This window comes from Gossypium arboreum, chromosome 10 (assembly GCF_025698485.1).
Source record: "Gossypium arboreum isolate Shixiya-1 chromosome 10, ASM2569848v2, whole genome shotgun sequence".
Taxonomy (NCBI): Eukaryota; Viridiplantae; Streptophyta; class Magnoliopsida; order Malvales; family Malvaceae; genus Gossypium; species Gossypium arboreum.
This window is the reverse complement of record NC_069079.1, coordinates 85,177,761-85,204,974: the sequence shown is the minus strand read 5'-3', so window position 1 is coordinate 85,204,974 and position 27,214 is coordinate 85,177,761. Positions and strand designations below refer to the sequence as shown.

General features: G+C 37.7%; 1 protein-coding gene and 1 non-coding gene across 2 annotated transcripts; both read left to right on the top strand.

Moving 5' to 3' along the window:
- Positions 1–13,171: 13,171 nt before the first annotated feature.
- Positions 13,172–13,278, top strand: LOC128283248 (small nucleolar RNA R71). Its single transcript, XR_008273589.1, has one exon. It is a non-coding gene; the product is annotated as a small nucleolar RNA R71 (small nucleolar RNA).
- Positions 13,279–18,950: 5,672 nt separating this feature from the next.
- LOC108479549 (uncharacterized) lies at positions 18,951–21,281 on the top strand. The gene is made up of 5 exons (XM_053020283.1): positions 18,951–19,212; positions 19,487–19,841; positions 20,321–20,383; positions 20,465–20,622; positions 21,022–21,281. Exons 1-5 carry the CDS (start codon positions 18,951–18,953, stop codon positions 21,279–21,281), a joined length of 1,098 nt encoding a protein of 365 aa, XP_052876243.1.
- The last annotated feature ends 5,933 nt before the right edge of the window (positions 21,282–27,214 follow it).

Below are 27,214 nucleotides of genomic sequence, written 5' to 3'. Positions count from 1 at the left end.
GTTTTGGGCTTCGTAGGCGCATAATAGGGAGACTAAGAAGTTGGTTGATTGGTTTCAAATTGAAACAAAATTTTATAACCCGTACTTGCCGAAAATGTTCAAGTACATGTCTGGTAACGCCTCGTACCTGGTCTCAGTCTCGGGTATGGGTAAGGGGTGTTACAGTTAGAGACTCTAGTAAGCGAAAACAAGGATATGGTGGGAAGTAACCTTATTTTATTGGCAGTTGCTAAAGGGCAAGTCGACCGATCGTAATGAAAACCATATGTTGGAATGTCCATGGATTGGAGAGTCCAGGGGCTATAAGAATACTTCGGTATATGTTGAAGTTGCATAATCCCCAAGTAGTCTTTTTCATGGAGACTAAACTATGTTTAATTCAGATAGAATGTGTGAAAATGAGTAATGGATTTTTTTAATGGCATTGACGTCCAAGCCGTTGGTTCAAGAAAGAGCCTTTCTTTGGCTTCGAAGAATGATGTCAAAAGTAGCCTTAGCATTTTTTCTAATAGTCATATTGATGTTGACATTATTGAAGATGAGATAGGGGGTCAGTGGAGGTTAATTGGTTTCTATGGTTCGCCATATGCGCACAACAGAGAGGATTCATGGAGGACGCTAAGAAATTTGGGGCGTGATTAGTATGTGGTGATTTTAATGTGATTATGTATGTTACTAAAAAAAATAGGGGGTTACCTAGAGATGAGAGGAGATGGAAGCTTTCAGAGGGGTCTTGGAGGATTGTCAATTGATGGATGCAAGTTTTCTAGAACATGGTTTACATGGAGAGAGGTAATTTACCATAAACAAATATTAGAAAAAGGCTTGATAGAGGAGTAGCAAATGATAAATGGTTGTCTATGTTATGATAAATGGTTGTCTATGTTTCCCTATACGCTTGTACAGCATCTCTCTCATTCATTTTCTGATCATTGTCCACTTCTTATTCATACAGTTCAACCTATTTATAGAAGTAGAAGGTATAGATTTCAATTTGAGGCATAGTGGGTGTTAGAGGAATCTTTTATGTCTGAGGTGGAGAATATTTGGAGATCAGCGTCGGGTGATTTGTTGAACAAATTGGAAACTCTAAAGAAAGGTTTGATAGAATGGGCTATACAGGTCAAATGTCATAAGGAAGGCATTAAGAAAATTTTGACAAATAAATTAGAATACTTAAATCATGGGGAAACGAATGACGAAAATATGGCAGAGCTTATTGATTCTAAAATACTGTTGAATTTTGATATGGAGAAAGAGGAGATGTATTAGGAACAAAGAGCACGTGTAAATTGGTTAAAATTGGGTGGTAGAAACACTATTTCTTTTCATAAGCATGCATCTCAACATAGAAGTGGAAATTCCAATCGACGATTGCAAAATGAGGATGGAAGGGTTATGAATAGTGAGAGTGATATGGAGGACCTTGCTTAGAACTATTTTCAAAAGCTCTTTTCTTAACGGCGTAGGAGATTCAGCTCATATACTGTCTGGCATTGAAAGATGTATTTCCAATAAAGACAATTTGATGTTAACATCGACTTATTCAGAGGAGAAGGTATGGTAGGCTTTAAAAGACATGGGGCCTGCTAAGGCATCAGGGGAAGATGGTTTTCCAGCTTTGTTCTTTCAAAAGTACTAGTCGATAATTGGTAAAGACATTGTGACTTTCTGTTTGAATATTCTCAATAAAGGTATGGATTTTGACTCCCTAAACGTGACTAATATAGTACTGATTCCAAAAATCTCCTATCCCACAAATTTAAGGAATTTTAGACCTATCAGTTTATGCAATATTCTATATAAAGTGATTAACAAGATGATTTTAATCGATTTAAAATAGTTCTTAATGGGTGTAATGATAACGCACAGAGTGCCTTTGTTTCAAGTAGGTTGATTTCAGATAATATGCTGTTAACATACAAAATTTTGCATACTTACCGACAAAAATGAATAAGGAAGAAAGGTTATGGCAGTTGAACTTGATAAGAGTAAGGTGTACTATAGAGTTGAATGGAAATTTCTCCGAGAGATAATGATCCGTATGGGTTTTGATATGGCATGTATAACTACCATTATTAAGTGTGTCTCTTCTGTTTCGTGTTTTGTTGTCATTAATGGGAAAAATAGGAGCCTTTTTAAGCCCACCAAGGGTATCAGACAAGGGGATCCTTTAAGTCCATTACTTTTCTTGATTTGTAGAGAAGGGTTATCTGCCCTTATAAGGTTGGTTGTGAGAGATGGATTGATAAAGTGAGCTAAGGCAAGCAGAAGTGGATCACAAATTTTGTAATAGCCTGATCTTGGGGCTAGTCAAAATAGTGGTCTCGGGACCACAAATCCAGTATTGATTAAATTATTTTATTATTATTTTGTTGTGAAAGCATGATTTTATGAGTGCATGAAAAATTTGGTGGAATAATTTTATCATTTGTGAGCTTAATTGTGAAAAAGGACTAAATCGCATAAAGTGCAAAAGTCTTAATTTGATAGCTAAAGGTGTCAAATAGATAGAGAATAAGAATTGGGGGTCTTTAAAAGGCAAATAGACCTTAAAATGCAAGCTTGGCCGACCATAGGAGATATGGATGTTGAAAAGTCAACATTTGCTAAAGTGATGTCATATTAGGTGATAAAATAATACCCTAAGAACTTAGCTTCATCTTTTTCATTTTCTTCCTTCCTTCTTGACCAAAAATACCAGCAAAGGAAGAGTTTTTGAAGCTTTGAAATTTCAGCTAGGTTATCCCCTTGCAAGTAAGTGATTTTTATGTTCTTTGTTAATGATTTTTACATTTTTAAGACCCTTGAAACATAAGCTTTCAAATGAGGGGACTATCTTGCATAATAGTGGAAAGTTTAGGGTTTTACCATGAAAACATATGTGTAGTTTTTGGAAATTTTATGGGAAAATATGAGTAGTAGATGTGTAATAAACAACTTTTCTGAAGAGTTTTCTCATGAAAACCCAAATAGGGACTACCTTTCATAAATTGGAAGTTTGTTAATAAATGTGTGAAATAGTGGGAATTTGGAGTTTCTATAAGAGTAAAAAGGATTCGGCTAGGCTTAGGATACGAAGAAATTAGATAAAAATCAATTTTCGAGCATAGGGGTAAACTGGTCATTTTATGAAAGTCTAGGGGCAAAATAGTCATTTTGCCCAATTATAAAATTTTGAATGTATAAATCGATGTGTTGATGAAATAAATGAATTTTATTTATTTAGATCAAGAGAAACGTGATTCAAGTCTTGATCGGGGTCAGAACAAAGTTTACGATGATTAAGCTTGTCTTTATCATTTTGTATCAAGGTAAGTACACATGTAAATAATGTGTTATTGAAGTTTGCTTTGAAATATGTTGATACTATACATGTGCAAATTGACTTATTGTGCTATGTATCTAAAGTCTATTTGTTGATATGAATGAATAAATAACATGAAGTGTGAGTAAAGTACGTTGTGAGCAAGTACGATGCTATTCGGTTAGTTATGAAATCCCGTTGGACATTAGAATTAACATAGGATAAAAAAAGGGTATGCCATAAAAAGTTATGTATCTGAACTCATGAGTTGAGTCTGAGTTCATGAGATGGATGTTATATGTAACGAAGGTCCGGGTACTGATTTTGTGTATAGACCTATGAGCAGCTCAATAAACGAACGTTACATGATAGCTATGGGGTTCGGGTCCTAATTTGATAAAAAGGCCCGTGAATAGCTCAAATGTGAGCATTTCATAGCACGAGGTAGCTTTGACTACTTTGATGGCACTTAGATACAAATTTCCCCTGTATCCACATGTCTTCTGAGAGTTTAATGGGTAATTCGCAGATTTAATTGGTGAAAACTTTGGTGAGATATGTATACCGAACTCATGAATTGGACCTGAGAAAAGATGAGATGAATCAAGAATACATGAATGAAAGGAAGAATAAGGTAGGGATGCTAAATCATTTATATCTTTTACGCATGATGAGTTACCATTTGCCGAATATGACTTTCTTTTAATTGCCCTTTATTTGCATATATGTACTTACTAAGCTTCCATGCTTACCCTCCTTTCTTTTTTTCCCTTATAGTGCCACCAAGCTAACATTGAGGATCCAGTGAAGTCAGAAGCTTTGATCACACTATCACTCAAAACCTTGGTATAGCTAGTTTAATTATTTTGTTTACTGGCATGTATAGGGATTCGAGTCTTTTGTTTAGCATTTTGTCAGGTCACCATAATGTATTGGCTCATATGTGATTTGATACCCATTTTGTATAAGCCATGAATGTTGAATAATGCTAATTGATATTAAATGAAATGATGCAAGCTGTGTTGGTTATGCTCATTATGTTGATTTTAAATTTGGATTGATCTTATTTAAATAGGTGTTTGTAAGGGTGGCAAAGAGGTTTGGCAAATAGCCTTATTTTGTCCACACGGGTAGGTACACGGGCGTGTTTCTAGGCCGTGTGTGACACACAGTCTGCCCTATGGGCGTGTGGTCTAGCCGTGTGTCCCCTACACGCAAACATTTTGAATCAGTATGCATAGTAGTAAACACACGGGCAGAGACACGGCTATGTGTCTCAGCCGTGTAAAGGGCACGGCCTAGCACACAGACGTGTGCCTTGGCCGTGTGGCCCTTAAGGATTGCTGACGTCAGAAACAAAATATCCAAGTTTTTGCACATGGGCTAGGACATGAGCGTGTGCCAGGCCATGTGAAAAACCCTGTAGGTATGCATTTAGAATTAATTCCACACGTATAAAGGACACGGGTGTGTCCCTATTTTGCTTAGGCCATGTGATCCACACAGGCTAATAGCACGACCGTGTCGAAATGTCACACGGGTGTGTGCCCTGGGTTAAATGTTATTTTTCAGTGTTTGTTTAAGGACCTGGATTGATTCTGAATGGGTTCCAATGGATGTTTTGAGCCTCGTAAGCTCTCATTAAGGAGTTTATAAGTAGAATTGAAAATTTTTTAATTTGGCCATGTTTTAGTATTACAAAAATGTCTATATGCATAATTTTAAGTCAGGTAATGCCTCGTATTCCGACTCGACGTGGGGCATGGTTGCTAGGTATTACATTTAGTGGTATCAGAGCTACGATTTAGTCGATTTTCGGAATAACGTAGCGTGTGTACGAGTCTAGCTATACATGCCATAGATAAATTGTGATAGTGTAACTACTCCTGATTTTTCTAAAATGTGTTTTCTTATAGTAATGGACCCCGATCAAACTATGGCGGATGACGTAAAAAGTAACGTTCTAGCTCCCACTGAAAGGGTGATGCCGTCTAATAATCGACCTCCCACGGTTAGTCAAGGAGAATGACAAGGGGCTCGGGAAGCCTTTCTCTATATGATGAATGAATAGTATATAGAGTTCATCAGAGCGAACCCGAATACTAAACCCCCTCCACCCCCACCTATCCCTCAAGCTGTCCCCGTAGTACCCTAGGATATGGACCTTGAGAGGTGGAATAGACCTCTAGTGGATAAGATCATAAAGCATGGAGCCGAAGAATTCCGTGCTAATAGTAATGATGACCCTGAAAGGGCAGAATTCTGGCTAGAGAATACCATTAGGGTATTCGATGAATTATCTTGCACTCCTGAAGAATGTTTGAAGTGCGTCATACCATTATTGAGGGACTTGGCATATTACTGGTGGAAGACATTAGTCTCAGTGGTACCTCATGAAAGGGTCACATGGGAGTTCTTCCAAGAGGAATTCCAGAAGAAATACATCAGTGAGAGATTTATGGACCAAAAGCATAAAGAATTTCTCGACTTGAAACAAGTTCGTATGACGGTTACTGAATATGAAAGAGAGTTCGTCCAACTCAGTAAGTATGCTTTGGAGTGTATATCCTTCGAGGTTAAAATGTGTTGAAGATTCGAAGACTGATGTGTGATATTCGTAACAGGTTTTAAAGATTTATAAATGAAAAGTTCTTGAGACTAACTTATTATCACGATGAAGGCAAGTGTACCTAACGAACAGTAGTATAGTTCAGCAAGACCGGATTGTCGAACCCAAAGGGACTATGAGTACTAGTATTTACTTCCTTTTTATTATCTAGCCTAAAAATTAAGAGGTTTAGTTATCTAAACTAATTACTAACTAAGAATGCATAGAAAGAAAACTCGGGTAAATACTTTTGGGAAAATTCGATTGATTGAGACAATACCTAAGGAAAAATCCACTTAGACTTCACTTGTTATTTCACTCTGAATCAGATGATTTATTCATTTGACTTGATCCGTAGAAATCCCTAAGTTATATTATTATCTCTCTCGAGACTAATAACGTCTAACCCTATGTTGAATAATTGAAATCTCTTTATAATTAACACCCTAGAATTGCATTAACTCGATCTATGGATTCCCTTATTAGGTTTCACCCTAATCTGAAAAAATTTTATCACCCTATCTCTAGGCGTGCATCAACTCCGCTTAATTATGACAAATTTACTCTTAGACAGGGTCTATTCCTCCTCTGAATAAAAGCATTGACTTGAATCAATATCCTAGAATATTAACACAAGAATTAAGAACACATAATTAAGAACAAGTCAAATATTTATCATACAATTCAGATAATAATAACAAAATTTGTCTTAGGTTTCATTCCCCTTAGGTATTTAGGGGGTTTAGTTCATATTTATGAAAGAAAACATCTCAAAAGCATAAAGATAACAAAAATATAAGAAAATCCAAAACTCCTGAAGGAACTTGAAAGGAGATCTCCAGTCTTGATGATGAATCCGGCTCTTGAGATGGATCAATTGGCTTTCCTTGAGTAATTATTTGCTTCCTACTCTGAGTCCCCCTTCTAAGTGCCTCCTCGGGTGTTTAAATAGGCTTTGGAATGCCTAAAACCCTCAAAATTGGCCTTTTCTGATTTGGACTAAACTTGGGCTCGGCAGGGACACGCCCGTGTGCGATTACTTAAGGCCGTGCCAGAGCCTGTTAAACCTACACGGACGTGTGGTCTATTCATATGGTGAACTCTAGGCCATGCTGATTTCCCACGTTGGCCCATTTTTTCCGTTTTTGGCTCGTTTCTCGATCATTTTACGCTCCTATGCTCACCTAAGTATAAAACATGAAATTAAAGGATTAGGAGCATCAAATTCACCAAATCTAAGGAGAAATCATCCATAAAATGTGTTAAGCATGGGGTAAAAATATGTATAAATTATGGTTTATCAAATACTCCAACACTTAATCATTTGCTTGTCCTCAAGCAAAACCCTCAACTCACAAGCAAAATAAATTCTTTTTAACTTACAATTCCTATTAATAATATCTCAAAATAATCCATAAGTAATCATACTTTGAGAATTTGACTGAAAGAACATCAAAGTTTCAAACATTCCAAGTTGAGTATTTTATCATAAAAGCATAGGTGTCTCCCCTCATCTAAGTAATTACCTTCGACTCAAAATATCACAGAGTTTCACATCCTCACTAAAGATTCACTCAAATCACTCAAGGTGCTTAAGGACAATACATGAAGCACTTAATAGTCAATAATGAAAAATAATTACCATAGGCTTGCATGAAAATCAAATCTCCACCACTATATATTGAGATGAACATCAATCAAAAGGTCTTTAAAGGGTTGTAACGTGGCTTTGGTTAGGGGGTGTGGTCACAAGCTGAAAGAAAAGGTTAGAATCGAGGTTGAATTGAAAAATTGTCTAACTCAAAAAAGTAATCAAACATCAATTGAGTACAAGTGAGCTTCTTCTTAGAAAATGGAATTTAGATACTGCGGCTCAACAATACCGAATTACTACTAAAATGTAAGTATGAATGTTTTTTTTTAATAACAAGTCAAAATACAAAATAGAATAAAACATAGCTAAGCAACTATTCCAACTCAAATCTCGACAAAAATAGGGATCAAATTAATTTAGGGGATTTCAACAATAATGAGTTATGGATTAATATTAGGGGTAAATCAATGAATGGTTTGTTAGGCTCAAAGGCGGTTCACTAAGGGTTAATTGTAAAGGTAGGCTTTTATGGAGTGAGTGGGTTAAACCTAAGTGCCTTTATCATCTTGACATATCAAATCAAATGGTGTGGTCTTGACATGCATAATCAAGCAAGTTCTAGAATAACAAATCAAGATTGGCGCACTCAAAGTAACAATAAAAGTGAGCATGAAAGAAATAATAGATGCTCTAAAGGCTCAAAATCTCACAAAAATTAAGGCTTTTTTATGTTTAAACTTGTGAATTTCAACTCAAGATAATACCTAACCTTGGGAGAAACAACCTATAAAATTTTAAATTCAAAATTCAACTTGTCATGCTTGATTCTCTAATATCTTAAAGTTTAAACAATCAATGCATGAATGCCTAAGTTTTAATTCAAGACATATCAATAAAAATCATAAATTAATCAAAATTCATTCTAATCATGGCATGAGAAGATCACATGAGAATAAGACAAAATTCAAGGATTTCTAATGATGATATGAAAAACCCCCCCACACTTAAGATGTACATTGCCCTCAATGTACAAAGAGAGATATATTGACAAAGATAGATATATAATCATAAGATAGGGAGAAAAGTGAAACTTCCTGAATGATGCATGGACTCCTTGAATTGGAGTTATGGAGAATGAACGGCGAAAGCAATGATGAGGGTGGAAGAGGATACTCCGGTGGTGGTAGAGGTTGGGTTCCACAAATTCTGCACTAAAAGAATATTATGTCTCAAGTTGGCTATGGTCATGGTCGAGCAGGGCATGGCAGTTGTGGAGAACCTTTCCCAGTGGAGTTTCAAATTCCTGAGTAATAGTGAGCTTTGGAGCTCTTTATAACTGTGATAGAATCAAGAACTTTTTTAGGAAATATATAATGAAGAATAATTACTCGTAATGAAATAGCCAAAATTAAAAAATGTAAAATAATAATTATAAAACCTGATAAAAATAAGCTTAAAGAACAATAAAAAGTAGTCTTAAATTAAAATAAAAGGAACAACATAAAATAATAAATAAAAGTTTTTAAACATCTTCATCGCTAGATGGTTCACGAGGTGGGGGTGGCGATGGGATGTGGAAGTGCTGACAAATCTGCTGTAGAGTAGCATCAATGTGGAAGTGCTAACAAATCTGTTGTAAAGTAGCATCAATGTTATCGAAGCGCCAAAAACACTGCTGCTCGAATCGAGTAAGGCACTCAGAGATGTCAGCGTATGAAGCTGCCGTATGAATTGGACGAGAGGAGGGTTATGGCTAAGTCGGTGGATCCTCGTGACATAGAGGGACATCATCAGGAATGTCCTCTGGGTCCTCCTCCTCGGTGGACTGGGCGATACGGTACTGAGGAGGGTATGTGCCACGTCGTTTCTTGATCATCCTCATACTTAGCATGCTCGAGATACCCTGTGGGGACATCTAGCCGATGAGAGTGAGGGAGGATGATTGGGCTATTGTGTTGAGGAGCCCGAAGTGTCGAGCCAATCGAGTCACATAGGGCCCGATAGAGATGACCCCTCTCCTGTGCCGCTCAGTCTGGTGGCGAATGGCGAAGGCAATAAAGTAGGCGAGGTCGATGACATGCCCATTCTTCATACTCCATAAGAAATAGGCGTCGTGGGTGGTGAAAACGCTGGTGCTTTCTCGTCTCCCTGTCAGAGTGTGAGCCAAGATGGCGTGTAGATACCTCAAGGAAGGAGGGAAAGCCGATGCCTTAGAGCGGCTAGGATCGTAGGTGGCCAAGGCAAGGACGAGGTCCCTCCAACATTTCGAGGAGGAGTAGTGGATGTGGCGGTGGAGGGTGTCGAGGTCATTATCATCCATAAACTCCTCCGTGTACAGCCCTAGTGCAATCTCAAACTCGGGTACGCTCAACTGGCGTACTAGACCACCGAGGCGGAACTGGACTGTTCCAGGATTGTCGAAGTTGGTCATGACAGTCCGAGGATGGAAAATCTAGTAGAGTTCCAATGTAAACTCGAGATATGTCGACTCGATGATCTCGAAGAAAAACCCCTACGGGTCAGTCGTTAGGAGGGCTCAGACCGCGTCAACCAATTGAATCTGCTCGAGTGCGGCCCAAACAATGCAGCGGCCCACACCTAGGGGTCGAGCCCATAATATCTAATATAATTCCTCCTGGGGTCCCAAAGGAACCTAGAGGAATGGGTGCCTAATCTCCGTGGTAGGACCCGAGGATGACGCTGCTCCTTTCCTCTTTTTCGAGGCAGGAACAGTGATCTTCTTACCACGTAAAGATGACATTGTACCTGCATTGGAAAATCGAAGTTCAATCAATATGCCCCAATATTAGTATGGAAAATTAAGGCTATATATTAATAGATAAAACTTAAAACAGATAAAGCAAATATATCAAGTTATGAAAATAGAACTTATGAAAATAATGTTTCGGGAATATCTAATGAATGGATGCATGTGTGTAAGCATAAATTTCATGGAAACAAGAAAAATGGAAGAGTGTAGCATAATGTGGTAACTAAAATGACAAAATTCTTATAAAGAGCAAAATTATTCTATTATTCTAACTATGAATATTCAAAAATAGTTCAATATAGCAAAGGAAACATGAAATAAGCAATATATTTAGATAAAATAGAGAGAAGAGAGTAAACAAACACAAAAAGAAGGAACTTGAGGCATCGAAATCGGTGTTGTAGGCAGTGTACGAGCGTGAAAGGTAGGGCGTGTTGAGTTGCAGTGGCTAGGGTTAGAGATTTTTGGGGAGGGAGATGATTAATGGAGATGATTAATCGGTGTTGCTTCGTTTGCTTCTCCCACGCTCGTGTATATAGGTCTACGCTCCTGTTAATTTGACAGGTTCACCCACGGGTGCTGGGCACGGGCGTGTCGCACGCCTGTGTTACATTCTTAGTTTCAACCATGGTTTCGAGGCATGGGCGTGTCTCATGCCTGTGCTGTTTTGGCAGTTTCACCCACGGCCATGTCCCACGGCCATAGTGACTTATCGCTTCCCGTGTTGGGAAAATTTTTCCCTGTTTTTACACGGCCTAAGCATGCCCGTGTGCCTGGCCATGTAGGCCTTAGAAAGCCTGCATTCCATGATTCGGTTAATACGTTAGATGTTTAAAACTAAAATTTAAAGAAATTAGTACTGTTAGTGCTCAAATTGCCTCCCGAGAAGTGCTTATTTATAGTCTTAAGCTAGACTTACCCCTCTTCTGCATGGTCAAGGTGGTGCGAGGAGTTTACACTCCTCATCCCTGCTATAAACTCTTTCAACATAAGGTTTAAGACAAGTATTGTTTACCTTAAAAGTACCAAATTTAGGATGAATTACTTCGACTGTACCATATGGGAAAATACTGAGTACCGTAAGAGGAATTTCTTCATTAGGTTCAGAAGTGGTGATACGAGGATCTACTGCATCTAGTAGTACTTTGTCTCCAACCTTAAGTTGATTTGGTGAGGTATTGAGCTCGTCGTAGCGTAGTTTTGGTTTATCGTGTTTTTTCAGTTTATGTGTCCGCCATTCATCTAGCTCCTCGATTTGTAACCTTCGTTCTTCATGGATGGGTTCTTTATTGTTGCTTGGCTTATGTATGTTCTTCGAACCTGTTTCCTGCAAAGAAAGTTACACCATATGGTTAGTTTTACCCAAATGATATGTACAGACACCTTCAATTTTTGATGTGTTATTCGAATTACGAGCTTGAATGGTGATTGTTCTGTCTCCCACACGAAGTGTGAGTTCACCTGTGCCAACGTCAATAATTGTTCTGGCGGTTGCTAAAAAGGGCCTTCCTAAAATTAAGGGGACGTTGTTATCCTCCTCTATGTCTAGAACAATGAAATCAACTTGGAATATAAATTTTTTGATTTTAACGAGTACATCTTTAATAATACCCCTAGAAAATCTGATAGTTTTATCTGCTAATTGAATGATTATCCTAGTTTGTTTGGGTTTCCCTAGACCTAGTTGCTTAAACAATTTGTAAGGCATAACATTGATACTAGCCCCTAAATTAGCCAACACATTATTAACATCTAAGCTACGAATTAAAAAAACAATTGTAAAACTCCCTGGATCTTTTAGTTTGTTGGGTAGCTTATTCTGTAGAATGGCTGAGCAGACCGCGTTCAGCTCCACATGCGATGCTTCATCTAACTTCCGTTTATTTGTTAGAAGCTCCTTTAAAAACTTAACTGCGTTTGGACTCTGCGAAAGGACTTCAATAAACGGTAAGTTAATATGTAGTTTCTTTAAAAGTTTAAGGAATTTACCAAATTGTTCGTCTGAGCGGTCTTTCCTTGTCGCATTGGGGTATGGCATACGAGGTTTATATTCTGTAATTACCGGCTTTGGCTCATTATGGCCTACCTCATCCTTACCTTTGCTTACCACCGTTTCTGGCCTTGGTTTTACAACTAGCCCTTCTCATCTTGAATGGCAATCGTGTTGAGTTGCTTCCTTGGGTTAGCTTCAGTGTTGTTTGGCAGGCTACCTTGTGGTCATTCGAAAATCAACTTGGCGAGCTGTCCAATCTGAGTTTCGATCCCCTGGATTGATTCTTGTTGATTTTTGAGTACTGTCTCGGTATTCTGAAAACTAGTTTCTGACATTGAGATGAATTTTGTTAGCATCTCCTTAAGGTTTGGCTTTTTCTCTTGTTGGTAGGGTGGTTGTTGGAAGCTTGGAGGTGGTGGTCTCTGATTCCCTTGGCCTCCCCATGAAAAATTTGGGTGGTTCCTCCAACCTGCATTGTAAGTATTGCTATAAGGATTGTTTTGAGAACTAGGATTGTTACCCATGTAATTTAACTACTCGTTCTCCATGTTGTGGCCATAAGGTGGGTATTCTGAACTGCTTGATCGACCTCCACTCACTTCGTACTGCATTACTAGGTGAACTTGTGAAGAACTAAGGAAACCATCAATTTTCTTATTCAAGAGTTCTACCTGATTAGAGAGCATAGTGACCGTATCGACGTTATAAATGTCGGCTATTTTCGTTGGCTTTATCCTCATAACTTGCCACTGATAGTTATTCAGTGACATCTCCTCTATAAATTCATAAGCACCTTAGGTGTCTTATAATTGATAGCTCCTCCAATGGCTGCATCAATCATCTGCCGAGTCGAAGGATTCAGGCCATTATGAAGCGTTTGAACCTTTAGCCAAAGCGGTAACCCATGGTGAGGGCACCTTCTCAAAAGGTCCTTGTATCTCTCCCATGCATCGTAGAGTGTTTATAAATCCATCTGTAGAAAAGAAGAGATATCATTACGTAATTTGGCTGTTTTAGCTGGCAGAAAATATTTTAATAAAAACTTTTCAGTCATTTGTTCCCAATTAGTGATTGACCCTCGTAGTAACGAGTTCAACCATTGTTTAGCCTTATTCCTTAATGAAAAGGGAAACAACCGAAGGCGAATGGCATCATCAGAAACGCAATTAATTTTAAAGGTATCGTAAAATTCTAAGAAATTCGCCAAGTGAGCATTGGGATCCTCGTCCTGCAAACTATCAAACTGAACAAACTGTTGTATCATTTGAATTGTGTTAGATTTCAGTTCAAAATTATTTGCAGCAATAGCATGTCTAACTATACTTGACTCAGTTCCTGTTAAATTAGGTATAGCATAATCATACATAGTACGTGGAGCAGGATTCTGATTTATTAGATTAGCAGCAATCGCAGGAGGTAGCGGATTTTCTTGGTTTTCAGCCATCTCATCGATTGTGGTTGAAGTATCGTTCTCTTGCTCGTCCTCTGTATATCTTAGGCTTCGCCTTATTTCTCTCCGATTTTTGCAAACTGTGCGGTCGATCTCACCGTCAAAAAATAGTGGTCCTGACGGGCTTCTTCTTATCATAAACTAGAAAAACCTGTCAGAAGGAAACAAATGAAGAATTTAGAAAAGAGAATAAAAAATAAAAATTGCAATTGCAATAAAAGTAAAATGGCTAAAGTAATAAAACTAGAGTATTCCTAATATCCTAGTTCCCCAGAACCGGCGCCAAAAACTTGATGCGTGATATTCGTAATAGGTTTTAAAGATTTATAAATGAAATGTTCTTGAGACTAACTTATTATCACAATTAAGGCAAGTGTACCTATCGAACCGTAGTATAGTTCAGCAAGACCGGTGTGACAGCCCTAAAATGACCCTAGTCGGAAAGCGATTTCGGGACCGCTAAACCGAGTCACCAAATTATTTGAATATGATATCTATTGTTTAAAATATGTGATTATGAATGTGTGAAGGTTTTAAGCTTCGATTTAGTAAATTGCATGTGAAATTAGTCGATAGGACTTATGTGTGACACTTTTGAAATGTGATAGGTAAATCTATAAGGATCTATTAGTGCATGTAATCAAAGGGGTGGACTTGCATGTCAATTTCCCCCTTTGTAATTGCTAGTGGCCGGCCATGACAAAGAACGATGGGCAAAACATGTCATAAAACATGTTGTAACAATGGTGTATGTTAGAAAAAAATAAAATAAGGAGTATGGGTAATAAAGAAATGGGAAAAAAAAAAAGGAATGGTGTGAGTGTTCCCCCCCCATTGCCGTGAGTTGAGGGAAAGAAGAAAAAAAAAAGTGTCTATCATTTTTTCACTTATTTTGGCTGAAAATTCTAAGGAAAAAAAGAAAACAAGTTGTGTTCTTTGGTTCTTCTTGGCCGATTTGAGAGGGGGAAGAAAGGAGTGAAGCAATCGGTCATCTTAGGTCGATATTAAGGTAAGGAAGTTGATACTAGTTCTTGAAATCCTAGTTGATTTTGAGTGAGATATCAAGTTATTGTTGGTAACCCATGTTGAAATTGTGATTTTGGAATAAGTAAGGTTTTCGGCTATGGAGATTAATAAGGGTGATGGTTGCGTTTCATGCTAAATCTTGATGATTATGAGTTCCTTTCTTGGGTCTACCTTAGATCCATGAAGTATATTTTTATTTGGTGTTGTTGGAAGTATCGGCCATGGTATATCCATAAGCATGATTTATGCTTATTGCATGATAGGTAAGATTTGTGTTTTGGATATATGTTTATATTTGGTTATAATCAACTTGTGATTCTAGCTCTTGCACATATATATATATGTTTGCACATGATGTATTGGTATGACATATATACTATCTCAAGGTATATATTTACATATGATGATGTTTGGTTATGAAGTAAATGATTGATACGTATTGAGTTACAATATGTAATGCGTTAGTTAGTAAAATGTATGCCATTTATGTGTGGTATTAAGTATATAATTGGCCTCAACATGGACATGCATATTCGCCACATGAGGTGGATTGGTGTGCATGCATTCGGTTAGAGGCAAGCATATTGATGCCTATTCTTGGCTTAGATAATCGGCTAAAAGAGAGTGTGGACTATTGTGTTGAGTTAGATTCATGATTTCGTACATATGTGACTTTAATGTCTAATGAATATATATGGGCTAAGTACCTTGAGTTCCTCTTTTTGATACTCAAATGATTAAATCAATTTATTTGTCAATTTAAGCTCAAGAGCAAGGGGGAACTAAATCCGATAAAGGGAAGGAAAAAGTGGTCGAATAGCTATCGAAATCGTTCGACAGCATCCGAGGTAAGTTTTCAAGTAATGGAATTTGGATTATGATTTGATTAGATCATGTTTTAAGCAAATCAAAATCATGCTCTTTGTGTGTGGCTATTGAGCCGAAATTGCAAGTGTGATAAGTGTCTTGTGTTTGAGTTTTGCTAATGAAAATGAAATACTGAATGTGTCATAATTTATTGATAATTGTGCTTGGTTATTGAATGATGTCCGGCTAAGTCCCAAGGCTTTGTGCTAAGTGACTATATCCGGACTAAGATCCAAGGCATTCGTGCGAGTTACTAAATCCGGACTAAGATCTGAAGGCATTCGATGCGAGTTACTAAATCCGGACTAAGATCCGAAGGCATTTGTGCGAGTTACTAAATCCGGGTTAAGTCCGAAGGCATTTGTGCGAGTTACTATAACCGGGCTATGTCCCAAGGCATTTGAACGCAGTAGCTATATCCGGTTAAACTCAAGAAGTACGTGATTCGGAATGAATGAACTTGCTGTAAAAATTTCAGTTAATACACTTGTGAAATCCCAACAATGAGGTATGTTTCGTATGTGCTTTGAATTAGTTGAGCCCTTACAAATAAGTATTCGCTCAGTTGATAAATGAGCTACCGGCCTTTGGCTAAGTTGATCTTTGTGTATGAATATAAGGTTGGTAATGTGAAGTAAGTATGATATTGAGAATTTGTGCATATGAAATTATCTGTTTAGCTACATGAATGCTATACTTTGGTTGTGTTTAAATTCATGGCTCAAACTTACTAAGCATTAAATGCTTACTCCGTTTTCTTTGATTTTCTGTTTTATAGATTTTGGTTCTTCAGCTATCGGACTCGGGATTTTGAAGTCGAAGTCGCCCACACTATCAAAGCTCCTTCTTGGTATACTATTTGGTTGAACTTTGAAATGGCATGTATAGGACTACCCTTTTGTTGTAGGTCATGTACCTTTCGGTTTTGTGTAAATTTGGATAGCCATGCGAAAATGGCTTAAGTATACTTTGGGCATGGTATTATAATCATTGTATGTTGTTCACTAAGAGGTATGGAAATGTTTGGAAACGATTAGCCATTGGGATGGTTAATCATGATCATATTTTGTGCTATTTATGTTTAAGGGCTAGTTGAATCATGGAAACTATGAAATAGGTAAAGCCTACCTTAAAGACAGATGCTGACAGCTGCAGTGACGTGGATGTGAAAAATCACTAAAAATATTAGGAATGGAATTAAATAGTGAATAAATTATGTAAACGAACCTTGACGAGTCTATTTTCATAGGAGAGTAACGAAACGATCATATGAATAGTATGTTAAGAGATATTTAAGTTTTCGTGAGACAGGGCCAGAACGGTTTCTGGAGTCCCTGTTCCGACTTTGGAAATTCATTATAAATTGACCAGAGATAATTAGAAGTCATGCCATATATGTACAGATTCCTTTTCGAGTCTAGTTTCTGTAGAAATAAATGGCATCAGTATTGAAGCTCTGTACAGGGAGATATCCAAATCATAATGCAGGAAGGTCAGTGTAGTCGCACCCTGTAACAGGGGAGACTTTAACTAATAAACTGTACTAATTGGCCCAACCAAAAATTCTAGAAAAAAATTTGTAGATGCATATATGAGTCTAGTTTCAGGGAAAAATCACGAAACTGATTTTCGAGTTGTGGAACTCAAGATATTATTTTTAAGGTGACAGTGACACAGCTAGCCGGCTGTCTGGAAATTTTTAAAATGAACTGTGCAAGTAAGTGGATTAAGCCCGTTAACCCCTCGTGTCCGACTCCGGCGACAGTCTCGGGTACGGGGTGTTACAACCGGATTGTCGAACCCAAAGGAACTACGAGTACTAGTATTTACTTCCTTTTTTATTATCTAGCCTAAAAATTAAGAGGTTTGGTTATCTAAACTAATTACTAACTAAGAATGCATAGAAAGAAAACTCAGGAAAATACTTTTGGGAAAATTCGATTGAGTAAGACAATACCTAATGAAAAATCCACCTAGACTTCACTTGTTATTTGACTCTAAATTAGACGATTTATTTATTTGACTTGATCTGTAGAAATCCCTAAGTTATATTATTATCTCTCTCAAGACTAATAACGTCTAACCCTAGTTTAAATAATTGAAATCTCTTTATAATTAACACCCTAGAATTGCATTAACTCGATCTATGGATTCCTATATTAGGTTTCACCCTAATCTGGTAAAATCTTATCACCCTATCTCCAAGTGTGCATCAACTCTGCTTAATTATGACAAATTTACTCTTTGACAGGGTCTATTCCTCTTCTGAATAAGAGCATTGACTTGAATCAATATCCTAGAATATTAACACAAGAATTAAGAACACATAATTAAGAACAAGTCAAATATTTATCATACAATTCAGATAATAATAACAAGATTTGTCTTAGTTTCATTCCTCTTAGGTATTTAGGGGGTTTAGTTCATATTTATGAAAGAAAACATCTCAAAAGCATAAAGATAACAAAACATAAGAAAACCCAAAATTCCTGAAGGAACTTGAAGGAGATCTCCAGTCTTGATGATGAATCCAACTCTTGAGATGGATCAATCGGCATTCCTTGAGTAATTTCTTGCTTCCTACTCTGCATCCCCCTTCTGAGTGCCTACTCAGGTGTTTAAATAAGCTTTGGATTGCCTAAGAGCCCTCAAAATTAACCTTTTCCGAGTTGGACTAAACTTGGGCTCGGCAGGGACACGCCCATGTGCAATTACTTAAGGCCGTGCCAGAGCCTATTAAACCTACACGAGCATGTGGTCTACCCATGTGGTGAACTTAGGCCGTGCTGATTTCCCACGTTGGCCCTTTTTCTTCATTTTTGGCCTATTTCTCAATCCTTTTACTCTCCTATGCTCACCTAAGTATAAAACATGAAATTAAAGGATTAGGAGCATCGAATTCACCAAATCTAAAGAGAAATCATCCATAAAATGTGTTAAGCATGGGGTAAAAATATGTGTAAATTACGGTTTATCAAAGACGGACTTAATGAGGACATTAGATTGTCAGTAGGTGTGCTTGAGTTGAAAGAGTTCATGGTGCTTATTGATCAGGCCTGTAAAGCCGAGGAATTAATCAAAGAAAAGAAGAAAACCGAAGCTGAAACTAGAGATGTAAGGAAGAGGCATGCGAGCAAGTCATTTCCATCTCTGTCTAGAAATCCAGAGATATCTACTCTTGTTCTTGAACATCTATGGGACATTCGCACCGAGATCGTAAGAAGCAAGATTTGGATGTTAAGTCTCGGGCGACATCAGTGGCGAGTGTGGGCGATGTCAGATCTTCCAAACATGAGTGTCAACATTGCGGTAGAAATCACTTCGGCAAGTGTAGAATGAGTGATGGGTCTTGTTTTAGGTATGGTTCTCAAGATTACTTTATCAAGGACTGCCCTGAGATGATGGATAAAGAAAAATTTCAAAGTACAAGATCAAGCGGCACAAATTTTGAGGGAAGGCCTCAGAAGAATGTTAGATCTAGGACTGGCAGTAAAAATGTAACTAGAGACACCACCGTAAGGACTGAAGCTAGGGCTCCAACTAGGACCTATGCTATACGTGCGTGTGAAGATGTGTCCTCTTCTGATGTGATCACTGGTATATTTTCTCTTTATGATAATACTGTTATTGCTTTGATTGACCTTGGTTCTACTCATTCATATGTGTGCATGAAGTTGGTGTTTAGCATGAATATACCTGTTGAGTCTACAGAATTTAGAATTAAAGTGTCGAACCCATTAGGCAAACATGTGATAGTTGATAAGGTGTGTAAGAAAAGGTCATTTCTTTCCAACCGATTTGATGTTGTTACCATTTGATGAGTTTGATATCATTTTGGGTATATACTAGTTGACATTCCATGATGCTGTAGTAGACTGTAGACAAAAGGCTATTAAATTGAAATGCGAAAATGGTGAAACCCTTTGGATTGAATCAAGTGAATCGGGGAATTTGCCTATTGTAATATCTGCGATATCTACCCAGAAATGTTTGAGGAAAGGATGCGAAGCTTATTTGGCTTTTGTAATGAATATAAAGGAATCGAAATTGAAGGTTGAGTCAGTGCCGGTTGTAAGTGAATATGTAGATGTATTTCCGGAAGAATTACCTGGGTTACCCCCTGATAGAGAGGTTGAATTTGGTATAGAGCTAATGCTAGGGACCACGCCTATTTCGATTACTCCGTATCAGATGGCTCCAACTGAGTTGAAAGAACTAAAGTCACAGTTGCAAGATTTGACCAACAAGGGTTTTGTGAGACCAAGCTTTTCACCATGGGGTGCTCTGGTGTTATTTATGAAAAAGAAAGATGAATCTATGAGGTTGTGTATAGATTACCGGCAGTTAAATAAGAGAACGATCAAAAACAAATACCAATTTCCACGAATTGAAGACTTGTTTGACCAACTGAAGGGAGCAGCATGCTTTTCCAAAATAAACTTGAGATCAGGCTATTACCAACTACGAGTTAAAGACGAAGATGTGCCTAAAACCACTTTTAGGACATGGTATGGTCACTATGAGCTTCTCGTCATGCCTTTAATAACGCTTTTAGGACATGGTATGGTCACTATAAGTTTCTCGTCATGCCTTTCGGCTTAACAAATGCCCCCGTCGTGTTTATGGATTTAATGAATAGAGTATTTCAGCCATATCTAGATAAGTTTGTAGTTGTATTCATGGATGACATTTTGATCTACTCTAGAGACAAGGTAGAACATGCTGAACACTTGAGAATAGTTTTGCAGACTCTGAGAGATAATCAGTTGTATGCCAAATTTAGCAAAAATGAGTTTTAGCTTCGAGAAGTCGGCTTTTTAGGTCATATTGTCTCGAGTGACGGTATTAGGGTTGATGCCAACAAGGTTTCTGCTATTTTTGAATGGAAGCCACCGAGTAATGTGACTGAAGTTAGAAGCTTTTTAGGGTTGGTCGATTATTACAGGCGATTTGTGAAGGACTTCTCTATGATTGCGACTCCCTTGATGAGACTGCTACAAAAAGGAGGTAAATTTTAATGGTAAGATAAGTGTCAACAAAGTTTTGAGAAGTTGAAGATATTGCTGACTGAGGCTCCACTGCTAATACAACCCGAGTCAGGAAAGGAGTTTGTGATTTATAGCGATGCTTCCCTTAATGGGTTGGGATGTGTACTTATGCAAGAGGGCAAAGTTGTAGCCTATGCCTCGAGATAATTGAAACCTCGCGAGAAGAATTATCCAACACACAACCAAGAGTTGGCCGCTATAGTATTTGCTCTGAAGATCTGGCGACATTATTTATTTAGAGATATATACCGCATATATACTGATCATAAAAGTCTTAATTACTTGATGACTCAGAAGGATTTGAACTTGAAGCAATGGAGATGGTTGGAATTATTAAAAGATTATGAATTGATGATAGATTACCATCCGGGGAAAGCGAACATGGTCGCCAATGCATTAAGTAGAAAATCATTATTTGCATTGAGAGCAATGAATGCCCGATTGACCTTGTCAAAGGATAGTTCAGTTCTAGTAGAGTTAAAAGCTAGACCGTCATTCCTTCAAGAAATTTGCGAAGCTCAGAAGAATGACAGTGAATTACTATCCAAGAAAACCCATTGTGAATCAGATGTTGGACCGGATTTTCAGATTGGTTCTGATGGTTGCTTGAGATTTTGAGAAAAGATTTATGTCCCAAAGAATAATGAGTTGATCTGGAAGATTTTAAATGAAGCACATAGTAGTTGTTTGTCTGTACACCCCAGGAGTATGAATATGTACAACGATTTGAAGAAAGAGTATTGGTGGTCGGGGATGAAAAGAGATATTTCAAAGTTCGTATCCAAATGCCTAGTATGTCAGCAATTGAAAGCCAAACACCAAGTACCTTCGGGTTTACTTTAGCCTGTGTTGGTTCTCGAATGGAAATGAGACCGTGTAACCATGGATTTTGTGTCAGAATTGCCTTTGACACCAAGGAAAAAGGATTCCATTTGGGTTGTTGTTGATAGGCTTACCAAGTCGGCACATTTTATACCGGTGTGTACTGACTATTCCCTTGAGAAATTGGCTGAATTGTATGTTTCTAAGATCGTGAGACTTCATGGAGTACCATTGTCGATTATTTTGGATAGAGACATGAGGTTTACCTCACGGTTTTGGAAGAAGTTACATGAGACATTGGGAACAAAACTAAATTTTAGCACTGCACTTCACCCGCAAACCGACGGTCAATCAGAAAGAGTGATTCAGACCTTAGAAGACATGTTGCGGTGTTGTGTTCTCAAGTTTCAAGGCAGTTAGGAAAAGTATTTGCCGTTGGTGGAGTTTGCTTATAACAATAGTTTTCAGTCGAGTTTGAAGATGGCACCTTTTGAAGCATTGTATGGGCGTAAGTGCTGAATGCCTTTGTATTGGACTGAGCTTAGAGAGAGTCAAATTTACGGGGTCGATTTAGTTAAAAAGACAGAAGAAAAAGCTAAGGTGATTCATGATTGTTTGAAGGCCACTTCGGATAGGTAGAAATCCTACGTGGATTTGAAACTAAAAGAGATCGAGTTTCAAGTGGGTGATAAGGTATTTCTAAAAGTATCCCCGTGGAGGAAGGTTCTTAGATTTTGTAAAAAGGGTAAACTGAGTCCGAGTTTTATCGAACCTTATGAAGTGATCGAGAGAGTCTAGCCGATAGCCTATCGGTTAGCCTTAGCATTTGAACTGGAAAAGATCCATGACGTGTTCCATGTGCCCATGCTACGTCGATACCATTTGGACCCTTCACATGTGATTTATCCAACTGAAGTAGAGATTAGATCGGATATGTCCTATGGTGAGGAACCTGTTAAGATTTTAGCTCGAGAAGTTAAGCAATTGAGAAATAAGAGCGTCCCCCTTGTGAAAGTGTTATGGCGGAGACATGGGGTTGAAGAGGCCACATGGGAGCCTGAAGAAATCATGTAAAGCCATTACCCAAGCCTTTTTACTGGTAAGATTTTCGGGGACGAAAATCCCTAAAGGGGGAGAATTGTAACAGCCCGATCTTGGGGCTAGTCAGGATAGTGGTCTCAGGACCACAAATCTGTTATCGAATAAATTGTTTTATTATTATTATTTTGTGAAAGCATGATTTTATGAGTGCATGAAAAGTTTGGTGGAGTAATTTTATCATTTGTGAGCTTAATTGTGAAAAATGACTAAATCGCATAAAGTGCAAATGTCTTAAATTGATAGCTAAAGGTGTTAAATAGATAGAGAATAAGAATTGGGGGTCTTTAAAGGGAAAATAGACCCTAAAATGCAAGCTTGGTCACCATAGGAGATATGGATGTTGAAAAGTCAACATTTGGTAAAGTGATGTCATATTAGGTGATAAAATAATACCCTAAGAGCTTAGCTTCATCTTTTTCATTTTCTTCCTTCCTTCTTGACAAAAAATACCATCAAATGAAGAGTTTCTGAAGCTTTGAAATTTCAGCTAGGTTATCATTTGGCAAGTAAGTGTTTTTATGTTCTTTGTTAATGATTTTTACATTTTTGAGACCCTTGAAACATAAGCTTTCAAATGAGGGGACTATCTTGCATAATAGTGGAAAGTTTAGGGTTTTTACATGAAAACATATGTGTAGTTTTCTAAAATTTTATGGAAAAATATGAGTAGTAGATATGTAATAAACAACTTTTGTGAAAAGTTTTCGCATGAAAACCCAAATAGGGACTACCTTGTATAAATTAGAACTTTGTTGATAAATGTGTGAAATGGTGGGAATTTGGAGTTTCTATAGGAGTAAAAAGGGTTCGGCTAGGCTTAGGATACGAAGAAATTTGATAAAAATCGATTTCCGAGCATAGGGGTAAAATGGTCATTTTATGAAAGTCTAGGGGCAAAATAGTCATTTTGCCCAATTATGAAATTTTGAATGTATAAATCGATGTGCTGATGAAATAAATGAATTTTATTTATTTGGATCAAGAGAAACATGATTCAGGTCTTGATCGGGGTGAGAACAAAGTTACGAGGATTAAGTTCATCTTCATCATTTTGTATCGAGGTAAGTACACATGTAAATAAGGTGTTATTGAAGCTTGCTTTGAAATATGTTGATACTATACATGTGTAAATTGACTTATAGTGCTATGTATCTAAATTCTATTTGTTGATATGAATGAATAAATGACATGAAGTGTGAGTAAAGTACGTTGTGAACAAGTACGATGCTATTCGATTAGTTATGAAATCCAGTTGGACATTAGAATTAACATAGGATAAAAAAAAAATGGGTATGCCATAAAAATTTATGTGTCTAAACTAATGAGTTGAGTCTGAGTTCATGAGATGAATGTTATATGTAACGAGGGTCCAGGTACTGATTTTGTGTACAGACCCATGAGTGGCTCAATGAGCGAACGTTACATGATAGCTATGGGGTCCGGGTCCTAATTTGATAAAAAGGCCCGTGAGTAGCTCAAATATAAGTGTTTCATAGCACGAGGTAGCTTCAACTACTTAGATGGCACTTAGATACAAATTTCCCCTGTATCCATATGTCTTTCGAGAGTTCAACGGGTAATTCGCAGATTTAGTTGGTGAAAACTTTGGTGAGGTATGTATACCGAACTCATGAATTGGACCTAAGAAAAGACGAGATGCATCAAGCATACATAAATGAAAGGAAGAATAAGATAGGGATGCTAAATCATTTATATCTTTTACGCATGATGAGTTACCATTTGCCGAATACGACTTTCTTTTAATTGCCCTTTATTTGCATATATGTACTTACTAAGCTTACATGCTTACCCTCCTTTTTTTTCATCCCTTATAGTGCCGCCAAGCTAACATCGAGGATCCAGTGACGTCAGAAGCTTCGATCACACTATCACTCAAGACCTTGGTATTGCTAGTTTAATTGTTTTGTTTACTGGCATGTATAGGGACTCGAGCCTTTTGTTTAGTGTTTTGTCAAGTCACCATAATGTATTGGCTCATATGTGATTTGATACTCATTTTGTATAGGCCATGAATGTTGATTAATGCTAATTAATTTTAAATGAAATGATGCAAATTTCTAATGGTTATGGCTGTGTTGGTTTTGGTCATTATATTGGTTTAAATTTGGATTGATCTTATTTAAATAGGTGTTTGTAAGGGTGACAAAAAGGTTTGGCAAATAGTCCTATTTTGTCCACACAGGCAAGCACACGGGCGTGTGTCTAGGCCGTGTGTGACACACGGTCTGGCCTATGGGCATGTGGTCCAGTCGTGTGTCCCCTGCACGTAAACATTTCGAGTCAGTATGCATGGTAGTAAACACACGGGAAAAGGCACGGCCGTGTGTCTCATCCATGTGAAGGGCACGACCTAGCACACGGGCGTATACCTTGGCCGTGTGGCCCTTAAGGATTGCTGATGTCAGAAATAGAATATCCAAGTTTTTGTACACGGGCTAGGACACGGGCGTATCATGGTTGTGTGAAGGACACAGGTGTGTGACAAGCCGTGTGAAAACCCCTATAGGTATGCATTTAGAATTAATTCCACACGTATAAGGGACACGGGCGTGTCCCTATTTTGCTTAGGCTATGTGATCCACACGGGCGAATAGCACGACAATGTCGAAATGTCACAGGGGCGTGTGCTCTAGGTTAAGTGTTATTTTTCAGAGTTTGTTTAAGGTCCCGGATTGATTCTGAATGGGTTCCAATGGATGTTTTAAGCCTTGTAAGCTCTCATTAAGGAGTTTATAAATAGAATTGAAAAGTTTTAATTTGACCATGTTTTGGTATTATGAAAACATCTATATGCATAAATTTTAGTTAGGTAATGCCTCATATTCCGACCCAACGTGGGCCATGGTTGCGGGGTGTTACAAATTTTTTACTTGCTTTTGGCTTACGATTGCATATTGTTTGGTGAGGAAAATGCTCGGAGGCTCAAACGTTAAAGTCAATATTAAGGGAATATGACAGGTGCTCTGGCCAATGCGCCAATTATGAGGAATCAACAATTTTTTATAGCTCAAACACCTCTGAGGATGATAGACTTATCATTTCTAATATTCTAAAGGTAAGATGTGCAAATAATCCCGAAAGATATCTTAGATTACCCAATATGGTGGGTAGATGCAAATAGATTTCCTTCCAGAATATTAAGGATAATTTCAAAAAATGAATTGAAGGCTAGAGTGTGCGTTACTTATCTCAAGGTGGAAAGGAGGTTTTTATTATGGCTGTTTTACAAGCTATTCCCACTTATGCAATTACTTATTTTCTGCTCCCAAAAACGTTATGTTATCAATTGTAGTCCATTATAACTAGATTTTGGTGGCAAAAGGGACATGGTAAAAGAGGTATTCATTGGTGCAAGTGGGAGCAGTTATGCAAGCTCATAAAAAATGGCAGAATGGGTTTTTGTAGTTTTGCAAAATTCAATGTTGCCCTTTTAACGAAACAGGGATGGTGTTTAATTAATTACCCAAATTCTCTATTAGTGCGTATTTAAAAGCTAAGTATTATTTGTCCACAAACTTTTTAAATGCAAGGTTAGGCAGTCTACCTTCTTATACCTAGAAAAGCATATAGACTGTAAGGGATCTTCTTCAAAAGGGATTGAACTAGAGGATTGGGTCAGGCCAAAAAAGTATCCATCAAGGAAGACATATGGTTACCAAGATCTATTGGGGGCCGATTAAATGTTAGTTTGAATAATGATTAGGTACACCTTGTTTTAGATTTGGTTGATGTGAATACTAGAGAATGGAAAACTAACCTCATTCTTAGTATCTTCCCGATGAAACTTGCGAATAAAATTTTACAAATTCCTTTGGCAAGAGAAGCTCATAAGGATGTTCAGGTTTGGAGTGGTGAATCTTCAGGAGAGTTCACTATTCGAAGTGCCTATAAACTATTATAGGGATGTCCTACTATTAACAATTTACAAAACAATCTAAGTGATTTTTACAGAAAACTATGGAACTTACAACTTCCCCTCAAAATTAAAACTTCAACACGGAGGATTTCTTGGAACTATCTTCCTAATTTAGCTAATCTAAGGTAAAGAATAGTAGTAGTGGATGCAACATGCCTGAGATGTCGTGGAGCTAATGAGAACACTGATCATGCCTTTTGGGTTTGCCCTATATCAATTGAAATATGGATCAATTTAATACTATCTTGGATATTATTGAATACGACTCTTTCTAATTGGGAATGGATTACGTGGGTATTTCAAGTTGGTTCTAGCGAGCAAAGTAGACTATTCTGTTGTGGCCTATGGGAAATTTGGACTGGTCCAAAACAACTCTTACATGAAAGGAAAAAAGCCTCTGGCAAGAATATAGCTGATTGGGTTATCAAATATAAAGGGGAGTTGGATGGCTTAGAGATAAGGAAACTTACCAGATTTAGGGGACTGGATTTATGGAAACCCCCGAGTGAGCCAAACATCAAAATCAATTTTGATGGAGCTTTTGACTTGAAACAAAAAAAAAATCGGGTTCTAGGGTGGTGGCTAGGAATTCCCCAGGAGAGATCTTGGTCTCAAAATTAATTTTACGTTCGGTGATGCCATCTTCGTTCGCTGCGGAGGCCCATTGTAACACCTCTCACCCGTATTCATT